The sequence below is a fragment of the Camelina sativa genome, chromosome 7, assembly GCF_030686135.1.
Source record: "Camelina sativa cultivar CO46 ecotype springtype chromosome 7, ASM3068613v1".
NCBI lineage: Eukaryota > Viridiplantae > Streptophyta > Magnoliopsida > Brassicales > Brassicaceae > Camelina > Camelina sativa.
Window position 1 is genome coordinate 5,633,081 of NC_141886.1, and position 16,859 is coordinate 5,649,939.

A 16,859-nucleotide genomic window follows, 5' to 3' on the forward strand; every position below is an offset into this window, starting at 1 on the left:
TAAAGGGACCAAAACTCAAAATGGCTGTACTTATCTAGAAAGGAAAAAGAAAGAACACAAATTGCAATACATCTTTTGTTCTCCACGCCAATCAAGCAAAGCCTGTTTCCAATACAGCACATAAACAAAATGCAAAATATGAATGTACTCTTGTTTCAAACCAAAATGCCGACTAATAACTCCATCCCCTCAAAAAAAAAAAAACATAGTTATGATCTTATTATACTTTTCTGTTCTTTCCCAAAGCAGAGTAAAATTCTCACTTTGTATGAACAAAGAATCTAACTCTGTTACACGAAGAAGACACCGGGGGTATTTAAAAGGCCCATAAACTCAGGATTCAGGTACTGGGACTGGCGCTGGAGGTTTGAGAAGTGGCTGCAAAGCTTTTACAACTATACTCATATTCGGTCTAAACTCAGATTCGTATTGCACACACAATGCTGCTACCGCTGCTAGCTGCGTTGCCACATTACAGATTCAAAAGGTTCAGATAATGTTTGCGATTTTAAAAAAAACAAAAGACATGTAATGTTTCTATGCAACATGAATTATTACTCCAATCTTCAAATACTTAGATACTTGTGGGATGAAGTTAGTGTACCTTAGCTACTGACTTAGGAGGATATTCTCCTTTTAGCTTTGGGTCAACACACTGCTTCACTTTATCTTCACTGAGTCTCGGTGTAGCCTGAATAATAGACAGCAAACTTCAACTCTAAGACAGAAGAATAGAAACAGAGAAGGTTATAGATTTGGACAGAGCACATATAATAAGCATACCCAGGTTACAAGACTTTGTTGGCCACGTGGCATTGTATGATCTACAGGTTTCCTCCCTGTCAAAAGCTCTAGAAGGACAACCCCAAAGCTATACACATCACTCTTTTGTGTCAGCTGTCCAGTCATAGCATATCTACAAACGGGAAGACACATTTTAGCTGCCTAGCTCGTTCAAGCTTTCATGTGGATGCAAAAAAAATCTTTAAGGTGTTAAAGAAGATTACTCTGGAGCATGATAACCAAAGGTGCCCAAGACTCTCGTAGAGTGAAGACGAGCAGCATTATCAGGAGCTTGATTGGAGAGGTTAAAATCAGCAACCTTTGCTTGATAGTCTTCAAATAGAAGAACATTGCTAGATCTTATGTCTCTATGTATTACAGGAGGCTGAACCTTCTCATGAAGGTATTCTAAACCCCTAGCTGCCTCAACAGCTATCTTCACTCTCGTTAACCAGTCAAGAGTTGGACCTGGCTGTGCACCTTGAACTCCCTTCCTACCTGTAATAAATAACACATTACATCTATCGACAAATCAATTCTATTTCTATATTTTACCAAGCAAGAAGAACGGGTGAGGACGTTCAACATACCATGTAGAATGTCATGCAGTGATCCCATTGTTGCAAACTCATAAGCAAGAACACGGAGGTTTTCATCAACACAATAACCGACCAGTTGAATGAGATTTTCATGCTTCAGTCTTGAAACCATGGAAACCTAAAGAGAAGGAAGCAAGAAAACGTAAAAACAAGTTTCTTGAAGAGGATGGAAGGGAAGCAAAATTGGAGCAAAATTTCTGACCTGACTCAAGAACTCAGCGTTTGTTTCAGCTTCAGCGGCAACATCTAGTTTCTTCAAAGCAACTGCTTTCCCATCATTCAGAGTTGCATAGTATACCCTTCCATAAGATCCCTCACCAATCAATGACTTTGATCCAAAATTGTCTGTCTTTTCTTTAACGTCATCCACAGACAAAGGAGGAACTTCAATGGGAAGAGCTTCCTTCTGAGTCTCAGGGTTTGCAACAGCTTGCGGTTTTTGATTCTTCTGATTTGCTACATACATTATATGATGACAGGGAAAAAAACTCATCCTTAAAGAGATAAAAGAATTACATCAAATATTTCAAGTTCACTCCTAATAAACAGTCAACTCCTATTCATAAAGAAAAACCTCAAAGTTGAAACCTCTGTTTAGTAAGTAAGGTAATAGACTACCAGATCCACTCTCAGCAGTCAGAACCATAAAAAGACAAGAAATTTCAGTTTAGTTTGAGTGAATTCATGTCTGCAACATACCGTCAGATTGCTGCCATGGAGTTTTCAGATGTACCTCCTCATTAGCTAAATCTGATTCTCCATTTTTATCACCACAACAGATCCACCTCCTCATCCTCGTTCTAGATCCTCACAGCTAATAGTTCCTGAAACCAATCACAGCAACTGAATATGGATATGCGAAACAATCAATCTTCTATAAGCTCGTGACACTATTGATTCCAAAACACCAAATCTAGACCAATCCCAGAGTAAAAAAGTAAAACAAAGTTTAAAGAAATGCAGCTACCCTATGAAATAGTCTAATCTCAAGCTATTGCTTTCACAGCTCATTCACTACCTCTAAATTTACAAACAAGTAAATAAATACAGATGTCCCCTAGTATCAATGATTCAAATTACCATCATAACAAAACCACAACAAGGTTGTTGGAAACAATGAGTTGGTAAACTCTCGAAATACAATTCTCAATCAACAAATCCACATTAAAACATTACTGCAGGATTACAAAATACAAACTTTTGCCGACAGATAAGGTCGGCGCAATAGTCAACTACTAAAAAAAAAAAAAAAAAAAAAAGATTCAAAATTTCAAATCAGATTTGAGAAAAAGTACTCAAATTCACTCTTTTTTTTTTTGGTTTGGGTTTTGTAAAAAAAAATCATACACTGAGAATCGCGTTGGAAAAGGAAGATCGTCAAAAACAAGGATACAGGAATCGAAATCGAAATCAAGAAGTAAAGAAAGCAAAGAGATGGGTCAAAAGTGGGAACGAATCAAAGAAGAATCCCTAAATAAAATAAAAAAGGGTAAGAGAATTGATACCAGTAAAAAAAAAATCTAGGCTTTCCAAAAACGTACTTCAGCTTCTTCTTTTTTTGACTTGTCTGGATCTTTCTCTCTAGGGTTCGTTGCTTATGATGAGAGTATCGTCTGTGGGATTAGAGAGAGAGAGTGAGTGGGAGAAAGAAGAGGGCTTTGCTTGATGATGAAGACGGAGAGAGAGAGAGAGAGACGACAGATGGGCAAAACGCGGGGAAGAGATTATAAAACTACCAAAAGTGAAACCTTATAATTGAGAACTTCAATCACTCACATATTAAAACTTTTAAATCTTATATATGTAACCTAATTTTTGATGAAGCATAGCTCAAAATCATTTTTTTAAATTTAAAAAAATTATACTAATATATATTTTATGGGTATAATATTTATAAAAGAGGAATCGCAGCGTATAACCAAAAAAAAATTAATAATTCAGTGACAGACTATACTAACTATTAAAAGATTATATTATCTATATTTTCCCTAATATTCTCAAAACTAATCATAAACCACCACCTTCTACCTTTAATTACCACCATCTCCAGCCACCACCACCACCGGACTTCGGCCAGCCACCAGCCGCCGTTCAGCCGTCAACCACCGGTTGCCGGCCAACTCTAGCCAACTCCAGCTACCGGCCGTCGGCCACCACCACCTCCGACCTCTGTCCAGCCACCACCCACAACCACTACCTCCGACCTCCATCCAGCCACCGGCCGCCGTCCACCACCTCCATCTCTGACCGTCGACTGCTGTTCACCCGGCCAACACCTTTACCTCCGGTCGCCGGCCACTTCCAGCCACCACCACCACCACTAGTAATTTTTAATATCCCTGATCTTGTTTTCCTAAATTTTTAAAATTATGTGCTATATTCTTAATTTTATTTAAGATTTTGGCTATCAGGCAAATTGACCCTTGATAAAATGGACAGTAAAAGAAAAAAAATCTTAACTAATTTTGAAGACAATGATGTTATTTCTTAATTTAGTTAGTTTAACTATCAACTAATGACATATTATGTAATATATAGTATATTATATTCCTAATAGATAGATCATCATAGATTTGATCTTATACACCACTCTTTTTTTTCTTTCTCCCAAATTAGAGTATATCTCACTAGGCCTAGGCATTTTAACCGAATCTGAAACCCGAACCCAACCCGAAATAGGCAGTTCGGTTTTGATTCGGATGGTATTAAAAACTAAATCCGAACTGGTATTACCCGATATTCGACGTAGATACGAATTAACCCGAAATAAATACAAAAATGCATCTAAGTAGGTTTGAACCTAGTACATTAGACATTAATTGGTGCATCATATACCATTTTGCCACCCTGATTATTTATCATAGTATAAAAAAATAAGTATTTGTATATATTCTAAAATTGACTTATTTTTTCAAAAGAATCCATAATCGTTTTAATTTTTGAAGTATCCAGATCAATTTTACTAGAAACATGACAAGCAAATCTACAGAAAAAAGAATGATACTTTGTGGGGTTTGAGGAGTGAGTGAGGTTGGAAGATAAATATTAATCATATCATACAATTTATTATAGATATTGTTAGATTTGTTTGAAAATTTGAAGGATTTGATTCTTGAAGTAGTGGTCAAGAAGAAGAGAGATGAAGAAAGAGACAAGAAAAGGAAGGTAGAAGGTACTTTTTTTTCCAGGACAGAAGATTTTTTTTTTTTTATGAATTCGGGTATACCCGAAATTACCCAAACCCAAAGACATATGATCCGAATCCGACCCGATATTATAAAATACCCAATCGGGTTATATATCTTTACATCCGAAAATCCGAAAACTCAAACATCCGAACCTAAACTCGATCAGATACCCAAATGCCCAGGGCTATATCTCACTTTGAAAGAACAAAGAATCCAACACTGTTATGGTACTCGAGGTTTAAGAAGGTTCTGCAAAGCTTTTACAATTGTACTCATCGTTGGTCTACACTCAGATTCGTATTGCACACACAATGCTGCCACTGTTGCTAGCTGCGTTGATCACATTACAGATTCATAAATTTCAGATCATCTTTTCCGATTAACAAAGGCCAAAAACATGAAGTTTTATAATTAAGTTATATTATCTCAATGTTCAAATAATTAAAGGTACCTGTGAGATGTAACATATATATATAGTTTACCTTAGCAACTGATTTAGGAGGATATTCTCCTTTTAGCTTTGGATCAACACACTGCATCACGTTATCTTGACTGAGTCTCGGTGTTGCCTAAATAAATAAACGTTAAAAACAAAGCAAGATACATATTTGGACAAGGCACATATAAAAAAACACATACCCAAGTTACAAGACTTTGTTGGCCTCGTGGCATTGTACGATCTAAAGGCTTCCTCCCTGTCAAAAGCTCTAGAAGGACAACCCCAAAGCTATACACATCACTCTTCTGTGTCAATTGTCCAGTCATAGCATATCTACAAATGGGATGACACATTTTAGCTGCCTAGCTCCTTCATACTATCATCTTGATACCAAAAAAAAAAAAGATGTTTATGGAACTATAGAAGATTTACTCTGGAGCGTGATAACCAAAGGTTCCCAAGATTCTTGTAGATTGAAGACGAGCAGCATTATCAGGATCTTGATTTGAGAGATTAAAATCAGCAATTTTTGCTTGATAGTCTTCAAATAGAAGAACATTGCTAGATCTTATGTCTCTATGCATTACAGGAGGCTGAACCTTCTCATGAAGGTATTCTAAACCCCTAGCTGCCTCAACAGCTATCTTCACCCTCGTTATCCAGTCTAGTGTTGGACCTGGCTGTGCACCTCGGACTCCCTTCCTGCCTGTAATAATAGCACATTACACAACCATGGAGAGATATGATAAATTCTAACAAAAAAAAAAAAAATAGTTTCATAAGGGAAGTCATTATAGCTATACCATGCAAAATGTCGTGCAGTGATCCCAAAGGTGCAAACTCATAAGCAAGGACACGAAGGTTTTCACCAACACAATAACCAACCAGTTGAATGAAATTCTTATGCTTCAGTCTTGAAACCATGGAAACCTAAGAAAAAAGGATGTAAAGACATGCATGTTATGATTCTTGAATGACAAAGGAGGGAAGAGGGATTGAAGCAAAATTTATAACCTGACTCAAGAACTTGGCGTTTGTTTCAGCTTCCGGATCAACATCGAGTTTCTTTAAAGCAACTGAATTGCCATCATTTAGAGTTGCATAATATACCCTTCCATATGATCCCTCACCAATCAATGACTTTGATCCAAAATTATCAGTTTTTTCTTTAACCTCATCTATTGACAAGCGAGGAACTTGAATGGGAAGAGGCTCCCTTTGTGCCTCCTCAGGCTTCGCAGCAGCTAATTACGGTCATGTACAAACAAACAAAACGTTTTCTTATTAGAAACTTCCAAAAAACATTCAAGTTCCCTCTTTCAAAACAGTCTCTACTCCTATTCCTTAAGTGCGCTTATTATGATACAAATAATACAAAGCCTGAAAGCTTAAGTACACGAACAATACAACCCAAGATAGATCATCAAATTAACCATACATAGACAGGAACTATCCAGTAAGTTAGGTGATCTCTTTGTCTACAACATACCATGATTTGGACTTTTCAGATGTAACCCATCATTTGACGAATCCGAGACTTTTTGTTTAGGTGCACAACAAATCCACTTCCGCATCCTTGTTCTATTATCGTGAAAACTATAGATTTCTTATCGCAAATCTCAACGCTTCAAATTAATCTTTCAGTTTTTTTTTTTTTTTTTTGTGAAAGGCATAATCTTTCAGCTTTTACAAGGATTTATTTCATCATATTAATAATAGATTACAATATTATCATATTTTAAAGTAGGGGATTTTCAAAAATACTCCTTTCCCTGTGTCACTTTTCAAAAATATCATTTTATGTTGTTGATTTATGTCATTCATATATTGAACTAGCTATAACCATTTTTATACCAATTTAGAAGAAAAAAATAAAATTTTATCTACTTTAAAATAATTTAAAAGAAAAATCAGATCTGAAAAAATTAAATAACAATCAATAAAAAGCTAAATTTGTTAAAAAGACACAGATTTGATTCCACCATGTGCAAGGATTTATTTCATCATATTAATAGATTACAATATTATCATATTTAAAGTATACTTATCCATTTTAAATTTACCTTAAGTATAATTTCTTTATTGATTAATGCCATTCATCTATTGAACTAGCTATAACCATTTTTATACCAATTTATAAGAAAATAAAATAAATTTTTATCTACTTAAAAATAATTTTAAAGAAAAATCAGATCTGAAAAAATTAAATAACAGTCAATAAAAAGCTAAATTTGTTAAAAAGACACAGATTTAATTCCACCATGTGCAAGGATTTATTTCATCATATTTATAGATTACAATATTATCATATTTAAAGTATACTTATCCATTTTAAATTTACCTTAAGTATAATATCTTTATTGATTAAGGTCATTCATATATTGAACTAGCTATAACCATTTTTATACCAATTTAGAAGAAACAAAATTAAAAATTTATCTACTTTAAAATATATTATTTAAGAAAAATCTGATTTGAAAAAAAATAAATAACAATCAATAAAAAAGCTAAATTCGTAAAAAAGACACAAATTTGATTCCACCATGTGCAAACTACTATAACTCATTATTATTCAAAAGTTTATCATAATTTATTGATACCAAAAGTCATATTTATTCATTGCTTGAAATTTGTATCAATAATTCAACATTCTAAATTGAAATTTCTCTCTTGATAAATGATTTTAAATTCTTCAATTTTTTTTTCTTTTCTGAAATATTGAATAGTGTCCATTTATTTTAGGGGAAATTGGAAATAAATGATATATAATTGACTTATTGTCCATTTATGCATTCTATAACTATATGTCAACTATAACCATTGATTTAGCCAATTTTTTCAAAAAAAAAACAGATATTCTTGTACAAAATTGATGAAGAAGACATTAGAATCCTTGTAATGTCAAAAATATGTTGCTTTTGTTGTCGTGTTGAATGGATAAAATATTATCTATAAAGTTTAGAATACATATTCTAAATTTAGAATGTGTATTCTATACATTGTACATAATTTACAAAATTTAGATAAAGTATTCTACACACTTTACATCTTGGACGAAATATAAAAATTATTTATGTTACGGATATTAGAATACTAATTTCTACGAAATTTAGAATACATATTTTATTATTTGCTTTTTATCTATTAAAATTAGAATATATTATATAACATTTACTCATGTTCTAAATTGTTAGAAAGCATTTTTTTAAAATTTTCTATATATTCTACAAAAAAAAAAACAAATTCTATGTAATTTAAAATTATATAACAGTTATAAAAGAAGACTATAAAACAAATAGATTGAAGGAAAAATATTTGATTTGGACTTATTTGAGAGGATAAAACAATTATATGAAAGCTCAAGTTTTGTAAGCAGGAGAATCAAAAAAATTGTTTTGTTATTTTCAAACTATAATCTTGTAGTATACTCTATAACATGTCACAAAAATAATCAAAATTTTCTTTAAAAATTCAAATTCTACAAAAATATGTAAATTTCATTTTGAAAGTCTTATAGATTTTTAAAATACGACAATTGAAGTCACTAAATCATGTATATAAGTGAATTTATCTATTGTATTCGTAATTTTTGGTCAATAACTTTTTTCTAAATATTAAAAATCTAATTCCAAAACTAAAAAGTTTAGAACATACAAATACTAATCTTATTGTTTAGAATTTTTTTCAATTCATATATTTCAAGAATTTTAAAAATTAAAAAATACTTTTATAAATTAATATTAATATCTTTTGAACCAAAAAAAAATTAATATCACTATATATTAAAAAAAATATCATGGTCCCAACATTATTATTTATAGAGGGTTTACTAAAGTGTAATTTTTTTTTGGCCCTATATATTGTCCAAAATGTTTTTCAAAATAAATGAATTCTTTTATAAAATTTTAAGAGTCCCACAAGATTTTTTAAAATATAAAGATATAACTGATTTTGATTGATATTAAAGCATGTATGACCAAACATAAATATAGAATACATACATCTATCTTTACATTTTTGGAGTACATTTTTGTGCCATCTTTTATTATCTTTGGTATCCAAACAAGTCCCAACTAAATTCTCTACAATGCTTACAATCAAACACAATCATTTCCTTCTTTGATAATATTTAATTTTAAATTTCTTAAAATCTATCCACCTAATTTAAAGCAATATGTTAGATTAAAATATATTTCTCCTTTCACTTTAATTTAATATTATATTTAATTATTTGAATTACTATTTAATACATAATGTTAATAAATATTAGATTTTTTCAGCATATGATGTGATTTGAATTTTTATAAACGGATATATATTTTAAAAATCTATCTTAACATTTTTGAAGTATAGTTTTGTGCAATAATTTTTTTTAAACGATTTTCCAAAAAACCATGGTCTTAAACACTATTAATCTAAAATCATTAAGGTTAATTATCAAAAACGGGTCGGTTTAATTTTATATGTTACAACCCGAAAGTAGTGAATCGGATCCCATTAATCGAAAACATAAATGATTAAAACTTGGATTATATTTTCATTCCAAAAGTATATTATTGCCAAAAATGTCGTAATCGTTTTTATTAATTATGTTAGTCGAAATAAAAAACAATATTGAAGATATACTAGGTATGGTAATATTCTGGTTCTAATAAATCTATTTCTAAGCCAAAAAAATCGATCTATCAACTGATTTTCTTTTTTTTGGTAAAATTAAAATCCATCAACTGATTTGTGTATGGTAGGTGGATTATTTACTTGGAGACAAGACAACCCGTTGAAGTTGGCATACATGGTTGGTTACTATTTAGGATCTACTAACATGGAGAGAATCATGCATTTGGAATAGAGAACCGCCAAATATTTGTTATATTTTGTGTTTGTAAAAATTGTATAAAGGTTTTTCTTCCTTATAAATTAAATATAATCTATTATAGTTTAATAATGTTACGGACATATAGATATATTAACAATACAAAAATTTATATTTATTTAAAATCTAAATATATTTACAAATACAAATGTAATTTATTCATATAGTTATTTTAGCAAATTTGATTTCAATCATAGTTCATTGTATTTTTTAAAGTACACATATTTATTGTTCTTTCAAAGTCAACCCATATAATTTTATTAACAAGTACTGTCAATTATTGTAAAAACATCAAAATATATATAATAGTGTAATATTGATATTACAAAACAAAAAAATTTACTATGGGATAAATTTTGCAAATACAACAACGTATATATAATATTGTAATATTTATATTAACTAACTAAAAAACATGATTATATTAGTATACTAACCTATTTAAATGATTTATGAAAACGAATAGACTATACACAGGTAAATCATAGTAAATAATAATTTAATAATTTATCCTTTATTTTTAATTTTCTCTTTATTTTATTAATGTTTTCCATACCATTGTACTATTCAGACTTAGTTAAAAAAAAATCACTGTAGCGTGATTAGCACTAATAGTAGTAAGCTAAAGCACGCTGAGAGAAGAAGAAGATCACAAACACTGAAAAGCCAAAAAAAGGAGAAACCAAATGGGTAATTCGATCCGTTAAAAAAGCCGAATTCTTTGAATCCACCGTCGTCGTAGATCCATGAGATCTTCAACCGGAAAGCTTCTCCTTCTCTCACGTTTGAGAAACCGCGGGAAATTTGTTCCCGGAGGTGGCGATGGGTTTCGGATTCCGGCTACGTCGTGCGGGTCTCAGAAGATGTGGAGCTCTACAACAGTAATACCACCGTCGTCAGACGAAAATTCCGATAAAAACTCGATCGATGCAGGATCTTCAATGCGGAAACCAGTTAGTTTGTGGCCTGGGATGTATCATTCTCCGGTGACTAATGCGCTTTGGGAAGCTCGACGTCATATGTTCGAAAACCCTAACGGAGATGAGTCGTCTCATTCTAAATTGACGGCTAAGTCTCCGTCCCGGAGCCGGACTTCGATTCTCTATAAGTTCTCTTCTGATTTTGTGCTTAGAGAACAGTATAGGAATCCTTGGAATGAGATTCGTACTGGTAAATTGGTTGAAGATCTTGATGCTCTTGCTGGAACTATCTCCTTTAAGGTTCTTATTCTGATTTTGGCTTTGTATGTTTCTGGCTTAGTGTATGGATTATGAAAAGATTTAACCTTGATGATAAGTCAGTGAGGAGACTTTATTCTAGTATAGTAGTACCATTGATCTTTACATATGTGTTTGTAATCCTGAGTATTTTGAATGCGTTTACTGAACAGCATTGCGGTGGTGACAGCAGTGCAAGATCAATGATTTTGGTGACTGCTTCAGTGGATAGGATTATCATGAAAAGGCCAATTCGTGTGGATGTTGACCTCAGTATTGTTGGTGCTGTAACATGGGTTGGAAGATCATCCATGGAGATGCAATTACAAGTAATTCAAAGTCAAGGTATCATTTTTTCCCCTGTAAACTACATTCGAGTTGTTGGTACTTCGTTTTGCTAGGAAGAAAGAATGAAAATCTGATTGATGTTAGGTTGGGAGGCTTGCTTCACTGTTTCAAATTATATAGAAAGGTCATGCTTTAACTGTTAAATGAGGTGCGGACAAATACATATAGTTTTGAATACCAGTTGAAGCATTGTGAGATGTATTTGAATTTGAACTACATATATCTTGTATGGTAGACAGCTCACTGACATTCTGCCATCATTGGAACAAATTATTACTTTCATGATACATTTTCAACTCAGTATATCTCTGTTTCATTCAATGAAAGTGATAGCTTTTGTTAAGTTATGGGTTTTTTTCCCTCTCAAACTTTGGTAAAACCCACTAACAATCATCGACATGTCGAACGGGCCTCATGCTTTGCTGAATCTTCCTTCTCACAATGGTTTTGCAGATGCCAGTGACTCCTCAGAGTCGATTGCCCTTGAAGCAAACTTTACATTTGTGGCTCGGGATGCAAAGACAGGCAAGTCAACTCCAATTAACCCCGTCTCGCCAGAGACTGAACATGAAAAATTGCTATGGAAAGAAGCAGAAGAAAGGAACAAACTACGAAAACAAAAGAGAACCGAAATTAAACAAGAGCATGAGAAGTTGAAGGACTTAGAGAGGCTAGATGAGTTATTAGCAGAAGGACGAGTTTTCCTGGACATGCCAGCTCTTGCGGATCGGAACAGCATCCTAATTAAAGATACTTCCCATGAATACTCATTGATATGCCAGCCACAGCAACGAAATATTCATGGTAGAATTTTTGGAGGCTTTTTGATGCGCAAAGCTTTTGAGCTGGCCTTCTCCAATGCTTACACCTTTGCTGGAGTTTCACCACGTTTTCTTGAAGTTGATCGTGTTGATTTTATCAAACCAGTGAGTCTATCCTCAATTTTTCATTTAATTAATGTGAAATGTTGAAAAGAAAAACAGTGTAGTCATAGAAGAAATCGATTGAGGGGGCGTTTTTCTTACAATGCAGGTGGATGTTGGAAACTTCCTTCGTTTCAAGTCACGCGTATTGTACACAGAAGCTAACAATTCAGCTGAACCATTGATAAACATCGAGGTTGTAGCTCACGTTACAAGTCCAGAGCTCAGGTCCAGCGAAGTAAGTGTACACAAATATATTTCGAACTATGCACATATCATTTTCAGGTTGTGAAAGGGGGTTTATGGTGATGTGATTTTTGGTGTGGTAGGTATCCAACAGGTTCTACTTCACCTTCAGTGTAAGACCTGAGGCCATGAAAGATGGATTGAGAATAAGAAATGTGGTACCAGCGACAGAAGAAGAAGCTAGAAGAGTGATCGAGCGTATGGACGCAGAGAGACCAATCTCATTGCCTTGATCACCTCATTAAAAGAACCAAGAGAAAAACCCCAATCTATCTAAAATTATGAATAAGAAAGGATTAATTAATACGACAGAATAAAACTTCTAATCATTTGATGAACCTTCTAATATATATATTTTTTTCAATCAAAGAGAAATGTTTTCGACAAACACTCGTGTGCTAGTTCTGCTCTTAACTAACCTCCACTATCATACGGTGTGACCAACCCAAACCATATAAGAAAAGTCACCTTCAAATTGCTTTTTATTACTGAATATACAGTAAATTAAATTAACACCTAAATCTATCATTTGCGATTACTAAAATCATAATTTTGTTGGCTAAGAAATGGTTTTTAATCAGCAGCAATCGCTTTTTGCCTTTAGACATTGAAATCGATGGAAAGCAATAAAATCCAAAAAAATTCTCAATCGAAGAAGAAAGTATCTTTGTTCACTTCTCTGGGCACGAAGCTGTCTTGTTGTTGATCATCGGAAACCATGGAGAAGAGAGAAGACGAGCAACAAAAGCGCGACGATTCCAGATTCAATCAAACTCTCAAGAACGTCCAAGGGTAAACAAAAATCAATCTCCTCCTCCTCCTCCTCGGATCTTGCATTTCTTATTTCCGATTTTCAATGTCTTAGATCTGTAACTTTCTTGGGATTTCATTGTTTTTGGTATAGGTTTCTTAAAGGCAGGAGTATTCCTGGTAAGGTATTGTTGACTAGGAGATCAGATCCTCCTCCTTACCCAATCTCTCCAACATATCAACGGAGCTTATCTGAGAATGACGCCGGGAGAAACGAACGATTCGAGGAATCCGTCAAGGTAATATAATACTACTTGTTTGTGGGAAATGACTTTGAGATTTTATAGTATGAAAATGAAATTGAGAAATTGAAGAGAGCTTATTTGTAGGTGGAAGATCATAATTCAAGCAAGAAACATGATAATACATATGCTGGTAAGCTACGATCAAACTCTAGTGCTGAAAGGAGTGTGAAAGAAGTTCAAAACTTGAAGATTGGTGTTAGATCAGGTGACTCTGCTAGAGTTATGAAGTTCAACAAAGTTCTTTCTGAAACAACTGTCATTTTAGGTACTCTTACTTTTCACTTAGCTCTATGATTGACTCTGTTTTACTATGATATGGATTTTTAAATCTTCTCTTGTTACCTGCAGAGAAACTGCGGGAGCTAGCGTGGAATGGTGTCCCACACTATATGCGACCTGATGTCTGGCGGCTTCTTTTGGTATGTTTTAGGACTTCATTTATAAGCATAGCCAGTGTTAAACTTCTGAACATTTTGACTTGTAATCCGTTTGTCTGATTATATACAATTAGAGTATGTTCGCTTATATAAGTTCAGAAAGAGGGCACACTTGCACTAGTCAAATAATTTATGTTGTTAGCTCTTCCCATCAGCATTCTCTGTAGCAACTATTTTTGTTTTTGGTTTATTTTGTCTATTTGAATTTAAATATAAACTGACAACAGGGATATGCACCACCTAATTCAGATAGAAGGGAGGCTGTTCTGAGAAGAAAACGTCTTGAATATCTTGAATCTGTTGGCCAGTTTTATGACCTTCCAGATTCCGAACGTTCTGATGATGAGATCAATATGCTTCGCCAGGTTTTTCCTCTTACCCTCACTGATTCTCTAACACAACGTACAACAGTTGGTAAAAATATCTCTTAGAAACTGTATTCTTTTTCAGATTGCTGTTGACTGTCCTAGGACTGTACCAGATGTAAGTTTCTTTCAGCAAGAACAGGTGCAGAAATCACTGGAGCGTATTCTTTACACGTGGTGAGTTAGGAGTGCAGGCCATAATTATAGTTGTTCTTCGGATCAAATTACAACCAGTTGGAAAATTAAGTTGAAAGCTAAATCTGAAAATTTAATTGCTGAGTTTGCAGGGCCATTAGGCACCCGGCGAGTGGATACGTTCAAGGAATAAATGACCTGGTCACCCCCTTTCTAGTTATTTTCTTGTCAGAATATCTAGATGGTGGTGTAGAAAGTTGGACAATGTCTGATTTATCTGCTGAAAAAGTCTCAGATGTAGAAGCTGATTGCTACTGGTGCTTAACAAAGCTACTTGATGGTATGCAAGATCATTACACGTTTGCTCAACCTGGAATCCAGAGACTTGTGTTTAAGCTAAAGGAACTGGTCAGGCGTATTGATGGTAGGTTCCTGCTTAGCTTGCTCTTGTAATTGGTAGTGTCTTTGGTGATTGTTTGAGCAGAACAACTTATGGCATACACGAACTCACTTTACAAAATCATTTTTACCTGCATTGAGTCCGTTCGTTTACCATCTTGTTTACCATTTAGTTCTGAAATTACATCTTCTGCATTTAAATTTGAAGTTTGTGTCTTTAACAGTGTTTGTGTTGAGTTTGGCTTAGTGTAATCACGCTTTCGCTTATATGCAATCTTTTGACCCGTTGATGTCATAGAGTGATAAGATCTAGGGATGCTAATTAGCTTGTCATGGCGCTTGATGCGATTGTACTTCATGTTCTAGTGCATGAATTCAAAATTAACCAACCGCCTATCTTCCAATTTAGTACTGAGTATTATTTTATGATATAGAGTTAACACTGTCTCATTTTCCCTGGCTTTGTTATGTACTAGAACCTGTTTCAAGACACATGGAAGAGCATGGGCTGGAGTTTCTTCAGTTTGCTTTCCGGTGGTATAACTGTCTTCTGATTCGTGAGGTTAAACACCGTTTTGAACTCCTACTAATATAATTCCACAGATTCGTAAATCCCGGTTAACTCTTGGCAGAGTTTTATTTTATTTATGGGTAACTGACAAAACCTTTGAACCTTCTAGATCACTTTCAATCTCATCAACCGCCTATGGGACACTTATCTTGCTGAAGGAGATGCGTTGCCAGACTTCCTAGTTTATATATATGCTAGCTTTCTCTTGACGGTAAGAAACACTGAATCAAATACAAGTTTCGTTATTTTTGGAATTGTTTTCTTCTTTCCACCGTGAGAATCAAATGCAAGTTGTGTTGGTGAACATTTTGCAGTGGTCTGATGAGCTGAAGAAGCTAGATTTTCAAGAAATGGTAATGTTCCTGCAACACCTTCCTACACATAGCTGGTCAGACCAAGAGCTCGAAATGGTATTGTCAAGAGCTTACATGTGGCATAGTATGTTCAATAATTCCCCAAACCATTTGGCTAGCTGAAATGACTTTTTCCTCCATCATGACGATGCTGTTTTTTTCCTTGGTTATATTATCTTCTTCTTCTTCTTCTTGTCGAAATCAGCGTTTGGTGTTTTTGTGTTTTTTTTTCATGGTAAATGCTAACATTATTGTCTTGTTAATTGTTATTAGTTTATGTATGGTTTTCATGCCGCACTTGTTGAATCTGTCATCAGTTTGTGTGTGTTGTAATATGTTTTTTTGTAGCTTTCTCACTAATTTATTTGCTTTGTATCCATCCATGCCAATCCGACTCAACCCGCCCGACCCGATTATATCGTTCGCAATTTGCATTTGTTTATTTTGTGTAGGAGGAGATAAATACAAAGATTAATGATTAATTAAGCTAAAAATTCAACATAGAATGTGGACAATGAGCAACGTTGTCAACAAATCTACTTAAAAAAAGAGATGATGTCTTTTGTCTTGGATTCCTAAGCATAATAATATATATTTTTTAAAGTCAACATCAATCAAAATTTTGGTCGATTATTTGCATCTTTTTATTATTTAACCTTTGTGGTATGATTGTCTTTATACATTTGATAAGGAATATAATTTTTTATTTTATTTTTTGTCAAAGGAATATAATTTTCTAACAAACTAAACAACACACCCAAAAAAAAACCAGATATAGGAGTACTTTATTATTTCTAGTAAATTTAAAAGTTATGTTACGCAATATAAACTTGAGCATTATGTTCACTATTTATAGTAAAAGTATTCTATTCAGAGAAATAAAATCGTAAAAATATTGTGATGATGAGTCATCACTTTTTTTAAGCCC

General features: G+C 33.5%; 4 protein-coding genes across 8 annotated transcripts; 2 read left to right on the forward strand and 2 right to left on the reverse strand.

Moving 5' to 3' along the window:
• Positions 1-47: 47 nt before the first annotated feature.
• Positions 48-3,334, reverse strand: LOC104700407 (protein CYTOSOLIC ABA RECEPTOR KINASE 8). Of its 4 annotated transcripts, none has more exons than XM_010415920.3 (8): positions 2,888-3,334; positions 2,082-2,206; positions 1,585-1,838; positions 1,374-1,500; positions 1,008-1,281; positions 784-916; positions 605-691; positions 48-459 (listed from the first exon to the last, which is right to left on the reverse strand). In XM_010415920.3, exons 2-8 carry the CDS (start codon positions 2,173-2,175, stop codon positions 334-336), a joined length of 1,095 nt encoding a protein of 364 aa, XP_010414222.2. In that variant the 5' UTR covers positions 2,176-2,206; positions 2,888-3,334; the 3' UTR covers positions 48-333. The 4 variants fall into 4 exon arrangements, with proteins under 4 accessions (XP_010414222.2, XP_010414223.2, XP_010414226.2 ...); XM_010415921.3 differs by having other exon boundaries at positions 2,924-3,243; XM_010415924.3 differs by lacking the exon at positions 2,888-3,334 and adding an exon at positions 2,730-2,854.
• Positions 3,335-4,543: 1,209 nt separating this feature from the next.
• On the reverse strand, positions 4,544-7,107 carry LOC104704343 (protein CYTOSOLIC ABA RECEPTOR KINASE 8-like). Its single transcript, XM_087457988.1, has 7 exons — positions 6,499-7,107; positions 6,024-6,253; positions 5,813-5,939; positions 5,442-5,715; positions 5,210-5,342; positions 5,053-5,139; positions 4,544-4,900 (listed from the first exon to the last, which is right to left on the reverse strand). The coding sequence occupies exons 1-7, from the start codon at positions 6,581-6,583 to the stop codon at positions 4,793-4,795; spliced, it is 1,044 nt and encodes a 347-aa protein (XP_087314114.1). The 5' UTR covers positions 6,584-7,107; the 3' UTR covers positions 4,544-4,792.
• A 3,335-nt stretch (positions 7,108-10,442) lies between these two features.
• On the forward strand, positions 10,443-13,004 carry LOC104700410 (acyl-coenzyme A thioesterase 2, chloroplastic). The gene is made up of 5 exons (XM_010415929.2): positions 10,443-11,102; positions 11,273-11,444; positions 11,901-12,373; positions 12,480-12,608; positions 12,700-13,004. The coding sequence occupies exons 1-5, from the start codon at positions 10,629-10,631 to the stop codon at positions 12,847-12,849; spliced, it is 1,398 nt and encodes a 465-aa protein (XP_010414231.2). The 5' UTR covers positions 10,443-10,628; the 3' UTR covers positions 12,850-13,004.
• On the forward strand, positions 12,996-16,310 carry LOC104700409 (GTPase-activating protein gyp1-like). Of its 2 annotated transcripts, XM_010415926.3 has the most exons (10): positions 12,996-13,408; positions 13,521-13,665; positions 13,756-13,936; positions 14,020-14,090; positions 14,336-14,473; positions 14,559-14,650; positions 14,761-15,032; positions 15,484-15,569; positions 15,688-15,789; positions 15,893-16,310. In XM_010415926.3, the coding sequence occupies exons 1-10, from the start codon at positions 13,335-13,337 to the stop codon at positions 16,052-16,054; spliced, it is 1,323 nt and encodes a 440-aa protein (XP_010414228.2). In that variant the 5' UTR covers positions 12,996-13,334; the 3' UTR covers positions 16,055-16,310. The 2 variants fall into 2 exon arrangements, with proteins under 2 accessions (XP_010414228.2, XP_087314113.1); XM_087457987.1 differs by lacking the exons at positions 12,996-13,408; positions 13,521-13,665; positions 13,756-13,936 and having other exon boundaries at positions 14,358-14,473.
• The last annotated feature ends 549 nt before the right edge of the window (positions 16,311-16,859 follow it).